General features: G+C 57.5%; 1 protein-coding gene across 30 annotated transcripts in view; it reads right to left on the bottom strand.

Annotated features, from left to right (window-relative positions):
• Positions 1–1719: 1719 nt before the first annotated feature.
• The window catches only part of NRXN2 (neurexin 2), a 109509-nt gene continuing 95069 nt past the window's right edge, over positions 1720–16159 (bottom strand). For 17 of the 30 annotated variants that reach the window (XM_082343971.1, XM_082343975.1, XM_082343993.1 and 14 more), the window contains 2 exons: positions 15963–16041; positions 1720–3653 (listed from right to left, as the gene is read on the bottom strand). In XM_082343971.1, coding sequence (XP_082200097.1) covers positions 2767–3653; positions 15963–16041 — 966 coding nt within the window. In that variant the 3' untranslated portion in view covers positions 1720–2766. The remainder of the gene's footprint in view (positions 3654–15962; positions 16042–16159) is intronic. The other 13 variants (XM_082343978.1, XM_082343984.1, XM_082343979.1 and 10 more) reach the window with 1 other exon arrangement.

Here is a 16159-nt window from a genome sequence, read left to right as displayed (position 1 = left end):
CCCACAGCCACACGGCAGTGAGCCGGACTGGGGCCCATCCTTCCAGCTCCTGCACGCTCCCTCTTTCTGGCCCCCTACTCTGCTAGACTATTCAAGGCCACCCTAGAATTTCTGGAGTAAGGATGTTCCCTTCTTGATACCAAGGAAATCCTGCCTGCCTCTCTTTGCTTTCTCTGGCCAGTGGTGATGGGGGCAGGAGAACCTGAGCTAAGTCTCCATTCCTTGGACTGAGAGAGCAGCAGCAGAAGAGCCAGGGGCAAGGCCACCACCAGCACAGGAACAGGATGTCTTGACAAGCCTGCCTCAAGTCAGGCCTCCCCGCTCGGGCTCCCACAGAGGGTTAGAGCCGGCCTCGGTGATGCTGATCTCCAAGACTGAGCAGCAGTCGGAGGCAAGCGGGGCCCAACCCTCCCTCCCCGTGGCTGGTTCAGGAGGGCAAGGAGAGGCCAAGTCCATGGAAATCCACCCTCAGGGGCCGCTGGGGGAAGACTCGCTCTCCCACCCATGCTAGGACTTGGGGGTGGGGGGAGGACTCTCAAGGGCCACTGGGGCACAACCCATGGTGGGAAGGGTGGTCCCACGACAAAAGCTTCGTCCCAGGATGGAGGGAAGGAGGGGGAGATGAGTCGGCCCTGGGTGGGGCTCCTGTGGGCAGTGGAGCCCAAGGGCCCTCGGTGGGGTCCAGGCCTAAACACAGACCAGGCTTGTGAACCGGAAGACGCTGCAAGAATGAGCTGGCCAGCAGCAGAGCCGCCCGAGGTGGGAGCTCAGGAAGCAGAATAGGGCGGTGAAGGGCGACGGTGAGCCAAGAGCACGAGGAAGCAGAGCCAGGAGAGGGAGGCGAGACCCACCAAGCAGAAGGCAGAGGAGGCCTGAGTGACAGAGCCTGGCTGAGTCCCGTGTCCAGTGGCATGGCGGTCCACCGTGGCGCCCCGGGAGACGCAGACCCACGCACGCTCTGCTTGCTCTCCCGAGGATGCCCAGGTGCGCGGCTCCTCGTACACAACACCCATCTCAAGAGTCTTGGCTCCTTTCGACGGAGAGGCTTAACAAATCCAGACCCATCTCAGCATGTCTGGGACCATGAGCCTGTTTAGTGTGCCCATGAAGAAGCAAACACCTGGTCTGAGGTGTGCTGGCTCTACTTCCACCTGCGGCCACAGGGGCTGCCCACGGTCAGCCAGTGGGGGGCAAGGCCCAAACCCTAGAGATGCAGAAGGGGCAGAGACCGGAGTTAGGCGGAACTGGGGGCCAATCTGGACTCAGACACTGAGTTACCTTGAGACCTTGGACCAGCCACTGAAGCTCTTCCCACCCAGGAATAACATCACCTCCCCCAAGGGCTGTGTCAAGGCCAGTGCCCTGCACACACAGCCACCAGAGGGGCAGGCCCTCTTTAGCCACTAGGGGGCAAAACGCTGCTCCCGTCTCGGGATTTGTCCGCCCCCAGAGAAGCTAAGGTCCGTGGCCAATGGGACCAGAGACCAGTCATCGCTCACAAGCCTGGGGTCTGTTTGCTGTCTCCTTCCCCAGCCCGCTGGGACATGGGGGTGAGACAAAGACAAGCTGCCCCAAGGTACCCAAAGTCATGCTCAGCCCAAAACTTTGGGGGCTACTTACCAGCTCTCGTGGGCTCCAATTGCACCCAGACCCCAGCCCAGAGCTCGGACCAATGTCCCAACAGCACCCAACCCGAACAAACTGCACAGGACAGTTGGATTTGGAAAGTTTTTGTTTTCTTTTCCCACACATTTCCGGGGTTGGGGTGTTTTCCAAGACTCAGACACATTTGTTAACAAAGAGAGAAAAAAAAAAAAAAAACTGGTGGAGCAGGGAGCCTGTGGGCAGAGAAGTGACCCCAGCAGTACGCGGGTAATGCCTGGCTCCCTCTCTTCCCTGCTGCCCGCGCCCAATGGGTGCCACAGGCTGCTGCTCGCGATATCTAGATTAATTGTCTTCAATATATATCTGCATTTGCCTTTCCCCTCCCACCCGCCCCCCACCCTGCTCCTCCAGCAGCTTCCCCATCAATGCACGTCGCCCGGCGGCACACAACAGAACAGGTCTTCCCAGGCCCGAGCCCCTTCCCTGGGCGGAACCAGGCAGGCGCCTCCTCCTGGTGGGCGGAGCCATGGCTCTCGGGGCCATCCCGGCCCCGCCCCCCGCTGGAACGCTCCGCCCACCCTCCCGCCCTTCTCCCACCGACTCTGGAAACCCAAAGGGAGGAAAGGAAGGGGGAAACCAGACACACACAAAAAGGAGAAGTGGGGAAGGAGGGTGGGGACAGAGAGACACAGCAAGCCTGGGGTGGGGACTGGAGGGCTTGGGAAGAGAAGGAAGGCTGGGGGAACAGAAGGAGGAGGAAGAAAAATGGAGGAAAATGAACAGGACGAGTAGTTGACACTGTACAAAACCCCCAGTCTTCCTTCCCTCCCAACCCCACCAAAATAAAACTACCCCCCTTAAAAAAATAAATCAACCCAGGGCTGTGAGCACGTGCCCTGCCCGATGGGCGCAGAGCTGAGAGGGACAGACAGCCCCAGGACGCACGATGACTCCGCGCCGGACGGACGGCAGGAGGAAGGGGACGAGCACGGGGTTTCCCTTTTTTTTTTTTTTTTTCATTTTTTTGCGTTTCCTCTTCGTGAGAGAAGTCTGAGGCAGCCAGGGAGTGGGTCCCCAGGGCCCCGGCAGGGAGAGGGCCGCACCCTCCTCTCGGGCCCTCCCGGGAGGGGCAGCTGGCAGTGGGGCGCGGTGCCGGGGGGCTCAGACGTAATACTCCTTGTCTTTGTTCTTCTTGGCCTTGCTGGGCGTCTTGGGGGCAGCCGGGGCCTTCTCTTTCACCACCGCCCCGTTGCTCTGGGCCGAGTTACTGATGTAGTTCCGGCTCTGGTCCACCTGGTAGGAGCCCTCGTCGCGGTTGCGGTACTTGTACATGGCGTAGAGGAGGATGAGGATGCAGAGCGCCGCGGCCGCCACGATGCCCACCACCATGCCCGTGGTGCTGCTGGACTCCCGGATCACCTCCACTGCGCCCGGCGGGCCCCGCTCCCCAGGCCCCGTGGGGTTGGCTGTGGGCAGATGGGGGAAGCCGGGGGCGGAGGTCACGCCGGGGCGCAGAGGAGGGGGCCTCCGCGGCTCGAAGGACGTGGGGACCCCGGGCCCCAGGGGTGGGTTCTCCAGCAGGGGCTGCAGCGGGTCTCGGTGGTTCATTTTGCCCGCTGGCAGGTTGGGGGCCGGGGCGGAGGGGGCGAGCAGCACCCCAGGGGCGCCCGTGGCCCCATCTGTCCTGAGGTTGGGCCGGGGAGCGGGTTTGCGGGGGGAGAGGAGGGTGGTGCGGTCCGTGACCAGGGGAAAGGTGGTGTAAAAGTCCTCGTCGTCCGTGGGGGGGAGGCTGGAGTCAAAGACCTCCCCGGAGGCAAAGCCCGAGGCCTCAATAGGCTCCTCGCAGTCGCTGTCGTCCTGCTCGGCCTGGCATGGGCCCCCGGCGGGCGGGCGGCGGGCCGCGGGCGGGGGCAGGGTGTCTTGGGTGGCACCCACGCCCGTGAGGAAGGGGTAGAAGGTGGGGGGTGGGGGCACGAAGGGGGATCGGGTGGCCACGGGAGGGGGGTCTAAGGAGTCCTCCGTGATAATGGGCAATATTAACTCTCCTCCTAGAACAAGAGAGAGAAGAGAAAAGACAGGGCGTCAGCGAGGGCCGGGGTGCAGGCGGCCGGCACAGAGAGAGAAACAACAGCCTCACACACCCAAATCGGTTCCAATTGGCTTTGGCGGAGACTAGAGCGGGCTGGGCCCGCCCGCCAGCCGGCCGGAGCACTGCGCTTTAAGCGGGCAGCGGCTCGGATGCCCTAGGCACCCCACGCACGGGCTCTGTGGCTCTCTGGGTTTTGGTCTTTTGTTTGTCTTAAGAAACCAAAAGGAAAAGAAAGGAAAGGAAATAGAAAAGAAATGGAAAAAAAAAAAGAACTCTACTGGTTTAAGGCTTTAGAAACAGATACAAGAGCAGCATTTAAACAAACCTAACAACAATATCTTTTAGGGTTTTTTCTGGGTTTTTCTCTTTTTTTGCTTTTTTTTTTTTTTCTTTTGTTTTTAAAAAAGAAGATAGCATACCACGGAATTCAGGCAACTTACATCAACAAATAGGCCGTGTGATTTTAGCATGAAGAAAAAAATTACAAACAGAGCTGTGTAAGCGGGTTCTCCCGGAAAAAATAAGAAAAAAACAACTTTTCCGTACAACGTTTCCTGTCTATCTGTTTGGTATCTCCCTCCCTCACTCTTCTCTCCCTGAACAACTTGCTTCCTCCAGAATACTCTCTCTCCTCCCTCACTTGTGCCCTCTCCCCCTCATTAAACACAAAGCTGAAATCTGCACAGTGAAGGCTGGCATTGAGGAACTGTTACCACCACTTGGTGTCAGCGTGTGGGGGACGGAGGGAGCAGTGGGAAGGAAGGCTTGGGGAGGAGGTACGTGACAGGCAGCTGTGTAGGAATTGCCTCATGGGCGAGAGGACTTGGGAGGGGATGATCATGGGAAGGGACTTTGAAGGCTAACTTCAGGTTGGTCATGGGGAGAGGAGAACTGAAGGTGGGAGGTGACGAGGTCCATGAGGAAGAGCTGGCAGGGAGACACAGGCACACTGGAGGAGGGTCCTGTCCTATAGGACTTTGGGAGTGGTGGTGAGAAGCCATGTCGAGGTAAGGAGGTGAGGAAGGACAGGGAGTGAGTGAGGGAATTGGGCAGGGACACGTGATTCTTGAGCTAATCCTAAACCCCCAACTTTCTCTTTCTTCACCCTCCACCTCTGACCCCCACTGACTTCCCCCCTCCCCCTCCCCAGAACCCCCATGGGCCGCCAGCACCTGGCCAGGGCTTGACGGCCTCTGGCCCTCTTATTATTGTTAAAACAATAATAAAACAACGGAAAGAAGAAGAAAGCAAAAAAAGAAAAGAAAATACATACACAGCCATCTGGGAAGGATGCACTTCCTAATATAGGGCCCAGGAGAACTACTGGGGAGGGCCTTTGGGGTGGGGGTGTAGGTCTCCTCACTCCCTAGGTCTGATAACTGGGGTCCCCTGGGCCAAAACTGCAATTCCCATCAGCCCCAGAGAGTGAGAATTACAACTCCCATTAGTCCTTACAGGGGTGTGGACCACAATTCTCATCAGCCCCTGGGTCAACAACTACAACTCCCATCAGCCCCCTGGGTCCCCTCTCAAACAAAAGCACTGCAACCCACTGCTCTGGGGTAGAAGAGAGCTGCAGCCCTGGGTCTAGGTGGCTGGTGGAAGGGCTCCCTCCTCTTGGAGGGGCAGCTCTGGGCCTGGTAGGGGCTGTAGGTTTCCTCTCTAGCTCTCCCTCCAGCAGAGCTCAAGCCCCGCCCCCATCTGAGTGCAGCTCCCTGGTCTCTCTGCCGGGTTTGATCTTCAGAGATCACACCACAAGCCTCCCACCCGCTCCATGGGCGGCTTCTCAGGGCTTCACTGACAGACCCCTCTGCCCCAGTGCATCCAGGCCAGCCATGTGCCACCACCACCACACCTTGGCACCTCTTCTCCTCCTCCCCCCACCCAAAGCGCTCTGGTCTCCACCCTGCTATTCAAACACCTCTGCTGATCCTTCAGATCACGAGCTCCAGCAATCTGGCAGAGCTGTCCTTGGCCACACTAGCCAGCTCAGCCAAGATCTTGCTATTGAACTCACAGCCTTGCTGAGCTCCTCAGGCTGCTCTCCCCACCAGGCTCCAATCTCCCCCTGGACAGGGGCTCACCTGCACCCCAGATTGTGAAGCCTCGGGGCACCTGGCCTTCCACTGGCTCAGCCACACTGGAAAACTGAGCCAAGAGCAGAGAAGCATGTTTTGTGGGGCTGGGACTGTGCAACCCCAGCTTTTTATGGAGGAGGATGCTGAGGCCTGGGGCGGGCAGGACTTCCAGGGTCCTCCAGGTGTCACTGTCAGGCTACATGAATGAATAGACTATCCAGTCCCTTCTGTGGCTCTCAGAGGCCAGGCGAGGGCCAAGTCTCACAAGGAGCCCCGGAAGGCCTGACTCATCCTCCCCACGCCTGCAGGAATCTGCTAGGCTGCTTGACTCTTGGCTTGGATTTTAATGTGGGAGGCCAAGACCTGTTCTGTCATTAATTCCTGTGTGACTGTGGGCAAGTTTCTTTCATTTTCTGGGCCTCAATTGCCTCATCTATAAAATTAGGGTATTGGGCTCCAGGCCCAGGGTGAGGCCAAGGCCTGGATTCCAGCCTATGGATGAACATAGCTTGTCCTCCCATCCCCACAGGGCCCTAGACCCACCAAGGATGGCCCATCAACCTGGCCCCTGCGTAAGTGGCAAACTCAGCTGTTAGGTCTCAGGAGGAGGCTGGTAGCCCTTCGAGTGGTGGCATCTGGGCCCAACCATGACAAGGTTCCCTTCCCTGTGTGGACCCTGAACACATCTGGGGTCCTCACTGCTGGCCCACACCACCTGCCCCCTTCCTGACCTTTGCCTTCTGTTCAGAACACCTTTCCCCTGCTGATATCTCATTCATCCTTTGAATCCAACCAAATACCTCCTCTTCCAGGCAGCCCTCCAGAGGCTCCTCCCTGCCTTGGGTGCCTCTGACACCTTGTCCCTATTCTGTCCTAGAGGCACAGGTTTGGACTCACTGCCAGGGAAGGCCCTTGCTGGGGACACATCATGGCCCAGAGGGGCTGATCAGGCCAATCAGGGTGCAGACCTTGGCTTTCTATCCTTTTGCTCACCTCCCCAGTAAATGAGGGTGTACGGGGGCTTCAGGCCTTGGACCACAGACAAATCCTGCTCAGCCTGAGCCCCCCCCCCCCCGCCACAACCGACAACCATTTGCCCCAACTCACTGGTTCCTTAGGTCCTTGGGACACACAGGCTCCCATGGTCCCCCTGTGCAGCCTCCTGCTTCCCCCAACCCTGCTTCCAGAGCCCTCCCAGGCCTGGTCATATTGACTTCTTGGCCCTGCCCTTCAACCCCAGCCAATTCCTGGCCTCCATCTCTGGGTCTTGGTCCTGGCCCTGCGTCCCCAGCTCCTTTGGGGACTTTCCCTGGCCCGAGGCTTTGACAGCATCTCCTGAGGGTGTCCTGCCCTCACTCACATCCCCCACGCTGCCACAACTGCCCCTTGGTGTCCCCTTCTCCTGGCCCTGAACATCAACCTGCACCTCCCCCGCCACTTCCTCCCTGGGCCCTACACCCTTCACCACAAGATGACACACTACTGAGACCCCACGCTGCCTTCCTTCGCCAGCTCTCACTCAGGTCGGCCTGGGCTCTGTGGCAGTGAAGTCACACACAAAGTAGGGTACCAGATTTTCCTGGGGTCATGCAGGAAGGGTCAGGCAAGCTTGCCCCAGTGAGGAGTTAGTGGGGCCTGGAGGAGGGGAGGAACTCTCAGAGACTTCTCACTGCAGAAGTCCAACTGGGGGCTCCCCAGGCCGCCCCTCCCTCTGGGCTTTTGGGGGTGCAGACTCATGAAGACTCATGGTGCCTGGGACCCTGGGTCCAGCTCTATGCCAGGGGTGCACATTGGGATGGAGTGCCCCTGGGGTCTGATAAGGACCCTGGGCAGCCTCCCTCCCCTCCCCCACTTCAGGCAGCTGCAGCATTTGGGAAATATTCACAGGAGCACTTATCATAGACGCCACCCACCCTCTGCTCCTAAATTGAATTTCAGTGCATGTCAGTTCCGCTTACTAAAAGGAATTCCATTCTGGCCAAGGAGACCACAAGCCATTCCCAAGCACCCTCCTCCCCCAGCTCCCCTGCCTCTGGGGGCTGCTGGGCAAGCAAGCTGGGCCCTTTCTGCCTTTAGGGCAAAGAAGGCCCTTGACGGAAAATCTACCCAAGAACCCCATTCCCACCCAAGCAAGATGTGCCCACCCCCAAAGAAGCATCTAGAACTGAGGCTGAGCGTCAGAGACTAAGCAATCAGCTGCCTGAGGCCTCATCCGCCAATGCTGGGTGCCCTGCCCAGGCTGTGACGGCAAGAAGGCCTCTAGTCCACAGGGCATTTCGTGTGGATTAGAAACACGGCAGCCCCTCAGCGTGGCCACAGCCCTGCAGGTGCACGATTTGGCAAACAGTATCTCTGTGCAAAACTGGAAAAAGGCATTCTGTTCTCCTGGTGGACACAGCCCCGCTCCAGGGCGCAGGACACACAGCTTGGCAAGCAGAGCACTGGCTAGATTTCAGCCCTTACTCACCTGTTCCAGCAGAGAACAATCTGTGCAACTGTGTGCAGTGGCCTGAAGGGTACCACCCCGCCCCATCCGGAAACCCACACACAGCAAGGGCAAACGCCAAGGTGGAGTCAAGGTCAGAGACGGTGAAGCGCCTACTGTGTGCACGCACGTGCACCCACCCCTCTGAGGGTCTGTTTCTGCGCACCTGGGCATGTGTCTCTAAGCATGTGTGTGCGTGTGTGCATGTCTGCGCGCGCACGAACCTCAATGTATCTGAGCACACGAGCATGCGTGTCAGCGAGTCTTAGCAGACGTGCGTGCATGTGAGTGAGCCTGTGCTCTGTACGTGGTTTGTGTGTGGTCCGCCTGCCTCTAAGCCTGGGTCTGAGCTTGTGTGTGCATGTGAATGCATGAATGTGTCACTGAGAACATGTGAGCGTGCCACCATGGGTCTGAACACACGCGGTTGTGCCTCTGTGACCACCTCCTTCCCTCGGGCAGTGAGACTACATTTCTCAGCATCCCTTGCAATTAGGTGTGGCCACAGGAGTGAGCAGTGGGCAGTGCCAGTACCGGCCCATAAAAGCTCTAGTGCCCGATCCTCCGCACTCCTTCTCCTCCTTCCGGTGACCTTGCAAACCACGTGTTGAAATGGAGGAGCCACAGATGGGAGGACTCTGGATTCCCCAAGCACTCCTTGGGGCAGAGCCACCTGCTGGTCAGGAGCACGCAGGTGGGGCTTCACCTGAGTCAGAAACTTCCCCTGAAGGACCCACTGAGATTCGGGGGGCGGTTATCTGTTACAGAAACACATGTTACCTTAATACAGACACAGCCAGAAGTGGATGTCACATTAACAAAAACCTGTGGCCCTCAGGTAACAATTCAAGGAAATGGATTTGGAGGCTGGAAAGATGCAGAACCACATAATGCAGCGGCAGGACACCTGGCACCAACCGTTGCTTGGGACAGGCCACGTGCTTACTGAGGCTGAGGCACTAAGGGAAGGTGCCAGGAAAGTCGGGACGACAATGCCGGCTTTTACTTTCTGTGTTTGGTAACGTATTACAAGAAAGAGACAACGTTAGACAAGAATTGGTGCGTTTGCAACAGAGATGAAGGGACCAGAGAGAGCCCAGAAATGCGGGGCCGGCAAGTGTCAGAAGAACCACTGCCCCCAAACCCCAAATCTTAAGAGAGAAGACTGGAAACGGCTTTCAGGGATAGTGGCCCAGTGACACTTCCACCTGAAAAACGGGGCTCAGCCTTGCCTCAAGGATCACACTAAGGGTGTGTCTCCCCACCTATTGTTTCAAACGCCCTCAAGATAGTCACCACTAAATTAAGAGATGGGGCAGAGAAACAAGGAAATAAACAGGCTTGAGAATTCTGTCTAGGAGAGAACTCTGAGTGTCGTTCCGTTGACTGTTTGAGCCTTAAAACAACCTTTGGGCCCCCAAATATGCACGAGCAGGAAGAGGGCCGTCAAGGCTGTGGGACCTCCTAGGAGGTCATTTCCCCAACACCCACCCAGAGATGGCCATGGAGGATAAGGACTGGGAAGGATCTGCCAGAGGGCAGCACCAGGGCCCCAGACAAAGGACAGGGGAGTTTCTCCCAGACAGCAGAGGTGGGGTTTCAGGGAGGAACTTCCCCACTGCTGAGGGCAGAGCCTCAAGCTGCCTGCTGGCTGGATCTTCCCAACACTAGGAACTACAAGCTGCCATGCACCCTCCATCCTTCCCTTTGGACGCAGGGTTTTATGGTGGTGGTTTTCTCTGGCCCATCATGGTATTCTGGGTGTGTGTTGGGCCGTATGGGCAGTGAGATCAATTATCCTTTTAGTTCATGGGTATCCAGACCACATATGGGTACCCAGGAGCCAAGTCTGGACCCAATGGAGTGGGTCAATCTCTCAGACATCCTCACCTCTGAGATGACTATTCTAACCGGGTAGGGCTTCGGGTGTCTCCCCTGGGGAGGAGTGGGTGTGCTCTGTCAGTGGGGGGAACAGTGGACTGGATCGTTGGTGACCCAAAGCCCAGACTGTGACAAATAAATGGCTAGCTGGTCACCAAATCTGTTTTTGCTTCCTCCTGGACTGCCTGGAAGCTAGGTCGTGCCACATGACCGAGCTCTGGAGAACAGAATCAGCAGGGCCCATGCACACCTCTTCCTCCCAGGCCTGGCCCCCAAACCCTCCCCTTCATGCCCCTCCCTGCTCATCCCCTTCCACCACAACTCGGGAAGTCACGGTGAAGATAGTGCAGCTTCAAGGTGGAGACAGACCAGCCCTGAATCGGCGCTCTGAAAAGAGCTGCTCACCTAAGTGTCCATCGACAGATGAATGGATGAAGAAGATGTGGCACATATATACAATGGAACATTACTCAGCCATAAAAAGAAATGAAATTGAGTTATTTGTAGTGAGGTGGATGGACTTAGAGTCTGTCATACAGAGTGAAGTAAGTCAGAAAGAGAAAAACAAATACCGTGTGCTAACACATATATATAGAAATCTAAAAAAAAAAAAATGGTTCTGATGAACGTAGGAGCAGGACAGGAATAAAGACGCAGATGTAGAGAATGGACTTGAGGACACGGGGAGGGGAAAGGGTAAGCTGGGACGAAGTAAGAGAGTAGCATTGACATATATACACTACCAAATGTAAAATAGATAGCTAGTGGGAAGCAGCTGTATCGCATGGGGAGATCAGCTTGGTGCTTTGTGACCACCTAGAGGGGTGGGATAGGGAGCGTGGGAGGGAGACGCAAGAGGGAGGGGATATGGGGATATATGTATACATATAGCTGATTCACTTTGTTATACAGCAGCAACTAACACACCACTGTAAAGCAATTATACTCCAATAAAGATGTTAAAAAAAAAAAAAAAGAGCTGCTCACCCATCAGGAACAGTGTTTATAACTTTAGGTGAAGGAAAAGTCAATGTCTGTGTGTTTAACCACGGGTGTTGAGAGTTTCTCTGTTACAACAACTAGTGTTACCTTAAGACACGTTGGGATCTGAACATGTTTGTGCCTCTGTGATTCTGAGCTAGATGTGTGGGTCTGAGCAAATGTGTCTGTGCCTGTGGAATTAAGCATGTGTATGCCTCTGAGGGCCCTGTGTATGTGTGCACGGGGCAACGCCTCGGTAGGGATGGGCACACGTGGGCTGAGTGCATGAGGCTGCTTCTCTGAGTCTGAGCACACGTGGACTTATATGAAGCCGAGTACACATGTATGTGTGGGTCCTTGTGGGTCTGTGTGCTCACCTGGTGAACACAGAAGCATGCATTTTACTGTGTCTGAACAGGTGTGATTGGCCTGAGGGTCCACGGATATGTGAGTGTCCTTCTATGTGGAGCTGCATGTGTACCTCTAAGCATATGAGTAAGTACACCAGCAGCTGTGAGCGCCCGTGTCAGTGTTGGCCTGACTGTGTGTGTTCATGTGTGTGTACACCACCGTGGGACTGAATACGAGTATGCATGCCTTGAGGGGTCTGAGCACGTGTGTGCGTGTGTGTGTGTCTGAGCATAAGGCATGCACATCAGAGTGAGCCTCGGAAGGTCTGAGCTGAGGTGGGGCTCCGAGGGTCTCCTTTCCTGGGGCGGTGGGGCAGGGGCGCAGGTCTGTGAGTCTGAAGAAATGTGTGTGTGTGCGTGGACCCCTGGGTCTGGGCACACACAGCCTGCCTGAGGACGCGCACACGTGCGCCCTCATGGCCCTCAGCACACACGTCGGTACGCGAGGGTATGCCTTTGAGGATGTGTGTGTCTTAGAGTACGTGAACAGAGTGCAGGCGACTGTAGGTCTGAGCCCGAGTGTATGTATGTGTGTGACACTCATGCACCTCTGTGAGCCTGGGCGCAGACGTGTACAGCCCTGAATTCACACGCCCACGTGCACATGGGTGTGCCTACATCTCAGAAGGTCTGCGCGTGTTGTATACGTGCCTGCTCTGAACATGCACACACGCACCTGTGATTCTGAAACATCTGTGAGCGTCTGTAAGTCTGAGCTCACGTGGAGGATTCTGTGGCCTGAGCACATGTGTGAGCATGTGTGTGATGCAAGTGGATTTGTACACGTGTGTGTGCCTCTGTGAGCTGAGTGTGGATGTGGAATTCTGAGAGTCTGAGGATTCGTGTATGCCTGGGCCTCGAGGGTCTGAGCACATAGGTGTATGTGTCTCGTGAGTGTGTGAAATATGCAAGTGCTTCTGAGCACGTGCATGTGATTCTGAACATCTGGTCTACTCCTCGATAGATGTGCGCATGTGCGCTTCAGGGGTCTGTGTGTGCATGGATGTGCAGCTGTGAGCACATGCAACTGCCTTGGTGGGTTGAAGACATGCTGCGTGTGCACCCTTGTGCAGCTGAGCTCGTGTGTAAGTGTCTGAACAGGCAGACACCTGTGAGTCCACATCTAGGCGTGGAGCCCTAAGCCCACACATGCAGGACTGTAGCTCTGAGCACACGTGTGTACCTCTGTGAAAATGTGCACATGTGTATGGGTTTGTCCGTGTTCATCGGACTTCTGGGGCTCTGAATACGTGCGTGTCTCTAGATCTAAGCACCTGGTGCCTCTTTTGCTCTAGGCACAAATGGTGTGTGTGCCCTTCAGGTCTGAACACATGAGTACCTGTGGAAGTGGATGTGCATGAGCTTGCTGGTAGGTCCATAAATGTTTGTGCCTGGATGTGGGCGTGCCTCTGGTCAGACACGAGTGTGCATGTAGCTGGGTCCCTCTGTGGGTCTGAGTCTGTGTGTGCACTTCCTATGTGTCTCGAGGGGGGCAATTCCTACCGGGGCGCATAACACAAGGTGTGGGACAGGCTGGCTAAGGCAGCGAGGGGCGTTGGGTCACATTGCCTATGAGGCGGGGCAGGTCCCCATAAAGGCACTCCCGTTCAAAAGAAGTTAAACACCGTGTCCATCAACACAGTACTCTTGGCTGGGCTGCCAACCTCAGGTAAAATAACTGCTAGATGATGGGCTCTCCAGGCTGGGGAGGCTGGGACCGGGGGTCTGTGGAGGGGTCCAAGTCAAGGGAAGGTGTGAAACATTTCAGGGATGACCCGAGGCTTCACACCTGGACCCAGGAAGGAAGAGGGGTGCAAAGAGCCTGGGGTCAGCCCCTGGGTAGCTGCTGTCTCCAGCCAGGCTGCCTCCACCTCTGACGTTGACCTTGGAGCCCAAGGAGTCCTGGTCGTCTGCTAGAGAAAAAGCCTCCCTGCACTGGGGGCACAAGAGGGCTCTGGCCTGAGTCCCCTCCCTCTCCAGGCGGCGTGTATCACAGTCTAAATCCGCCTGAGGGACCCTTGGAGTCATCTTGGTCGTTGTCTGGCCTCCCATCAAGATAAAAATCCAATTTAAGCATTGCAGGGCAGTATGAGCGTGGAGGTGCAAACATACGCGATGCACATGTGCAGGGGAGCCTGTGGGTTGGGTCGGTTTTCTCTGGGGGCTCAAGCATGCACTCTGCCCTCCCTCCCTCTTATTTTTAAAGCTGGGTGCTGGGCTGGCCCACCAGCCTCTCCCCATCCCCCAGCTTCCATTCCTCCTCCACCCTCCTTGTCCCCTCACATACTTGGCCTTTTGATGCGGGGAGGGCAGCTGACCCGCCCACTTCAGCTCCTCCTCACTCCGTGGTCCCAACACAGCCTAAAAGAGCTCGGCCCACCTGTGCACGCGCTCAGCATCACACCCAGGCCCCGGACAAGACCCTGCGCTGGGGCTGGGAGGCCAGAATTTTGGTGGACAGGATGCGGCCTTGGGGTAGCCCGGTGTGCGCTTCCCGGCCCTGCATCATGGCCATCTGCAGGGTCCAGGGAGAGCAGAGGCTCCTCCTGTCACCCGGCAGTTCCCACCCCCGAGTGTGCAAACACGTGCGGCGGGGCCAAGCCGGGCCTTTTTCTCGTGACCGCACAGCCTTTTGTCCCCAGAGTCCCATCCCGGGGCTCTCAGGGGACCATTTGTCACAGGCACCCCCCGCAGGCCTGGGCTTGAGGTACTGTGTCCACCTATAGGAAAGCCCCACCAGTGACTAGGTAGGGGGAAAAGCAGGGTGCAAGGAGAGTGCTGTGTCGAAGCTGCCAGATTCCCAGAGCCTCCCAAAGCAGCGGTGGGGTGTGAGGGTGCATCCCTGAGCCGAGATCACCCAGTGAGACGGAGGGGAGAGCCCCCAGCAGTGGAGGGTGTCTGTCCAGAAAGCACTGGTCCTTGGCTGTGGATGAGGAGGGCTTTCCAGCCCAGCAGCCGGAGGCTCCCCCAAGGACCTCAGGGCCCAGGACGGCCAGAACAACCCCCTCAGCCCTGGCCTACTGGGGGGACACGGAGCAGTCAGGCTTCAGCCTCTGGGCCTGGCGGCCGGCGCCCCAGAAACCTCTCTGCCCTTGGTCTCTGGAACCGGAGCCTCTGCTCCAAGGCTGCAGGGTCTCCTGGCTCTACTCACACTCCTTCCTTGGTTGCAGCCCACCCTCACCCTCAGCCCCAGAGTGTCTCTTCTGGGGCTGGCAGACCCCCTAGGCTCATGCCCAGGCCAGATTCACAGGATATGCCCAGGTCACACTGCCCACCTCAGCTGACCCCATCACCCCCCACCCCAACCCTGTAGGTACCTGCCCCAACCTCCAGCCTTCCAGTACCAACAGCCCAGGTGCCACACACTGCAAAGTAACGGAGAGAAGTCTCTGGAAACCCAAGCAAGGGATGAGGCTCCCAGGGGCTCATCCAGGACACCACCAAGCCCACGCGCTCCCACTGGGAAATCTGGCCACATCCAGTCTCCCTCCATTCCCATGGCCAGCCTCAAGCACCAGGACCTCAGCTCCTCGGGCCCTCCGTCCCCTCAGCTCCTCCCAGCCACCGCCCACCTGTGCAGAGGCACCCCCTGTGCCGCTCCACACCCCACACTTCTGAGTCGGCACCCAAGGCCCACCCCTGCCTTGCCAATCTGGTCTCTCTCTCTCTGCGGCTGCACCCTTCTCTCCAGCTGTAAGCATCAAGCAGGGCCCTGGAATGCCTCCCCCAGTAAGCCTTCCCTCCCAGCTCTGCTCTCCTCTTATAGCAGCTCCCCAACTAGAAATCTGGACCAGACCCCAGGCCCAATCTCCCCGGGGGACCTCATGTCTGGCTGGGGCACCTCCTACCCAGCACGCTGCCCGACACTGTGTAGTAACTGCCCCAGCTTGGCCTGGCAGCCCCGGCAGTGTCTGGCCACCTCCCTGCCTCTGGGAATGAGGAGGGTCGGGAGCCAGCAGAGACCTCCTCTTCTAGCGACCAAAAGAACACCAGGCCTCGGGGACTGATGGGAGTTGCAGTTCTGGACCCAGGAGTTGATGGAAATTGTAGTTCCTAGGCCTGTGTTCCCCATCCCCATCCCCCACCCACCCCGCCCCCAACACACACACCATAAGGGCTCATGGGAGCTGCAGTTACTCGTCTTTCTAGGGGAAAGTCTCCCTCTTTCCCTCCTGGCATCCCTTGGCCCTCAACCCCATGACCCCAAGCTAAGGACCTCACTATCTCGGAGGGGCACCAAAAGGCCAGAAACTGCCTCGCCAGGGGGCATTTGCGGGACCTGGGGCAATGGCAGGAGGGGAGAGGAAGCTATCAGGGAAAGCTAAGGCCTGGCAGCAGGCCCCTCGGGCTTGGGCCAGGTGGCAGGGACAGTCGCCCCCCTCCCATCAGTGTTGCAGCGGGCCCGGGGCAGGGGAGGGGGGAAAGGCACTCACCAGTACTGGGCTCACACTCCTCCAGGTCCTCGTCATCGCTCGGACACTCGGCCGAGGCCACCAGGAGGTCATCTGTGTTCTTGGGGGCGAGAGGAGGGTGGGGGGAAAGAAGAGGGTTCCAGGGTAGGTCAGCAGGCCCCACATCCACCTCTTGAGGCACAGGGGATGAGCCCTGGGCTGAGACACACACCCTGGTC

Source organism: Balaenoptera borealis, assembly GCF_965194805.1.
Source record: "Balaenoptera borealis genome assembly, chromosome: 11".
Classification (NCBI taxonomy): domain Eukaryota; kingdom Metazoa; phylum Chordata; class Mammalia; order Artiodactyla; family Balaenopteridae; genus Balaenoptera; species Balaenoptera borealis.
The sequence above is the reverse complement of the archived record's forward strand: the minus strand, read 5'-3'. Positions and strand labels throughout refer to the sequence as shown.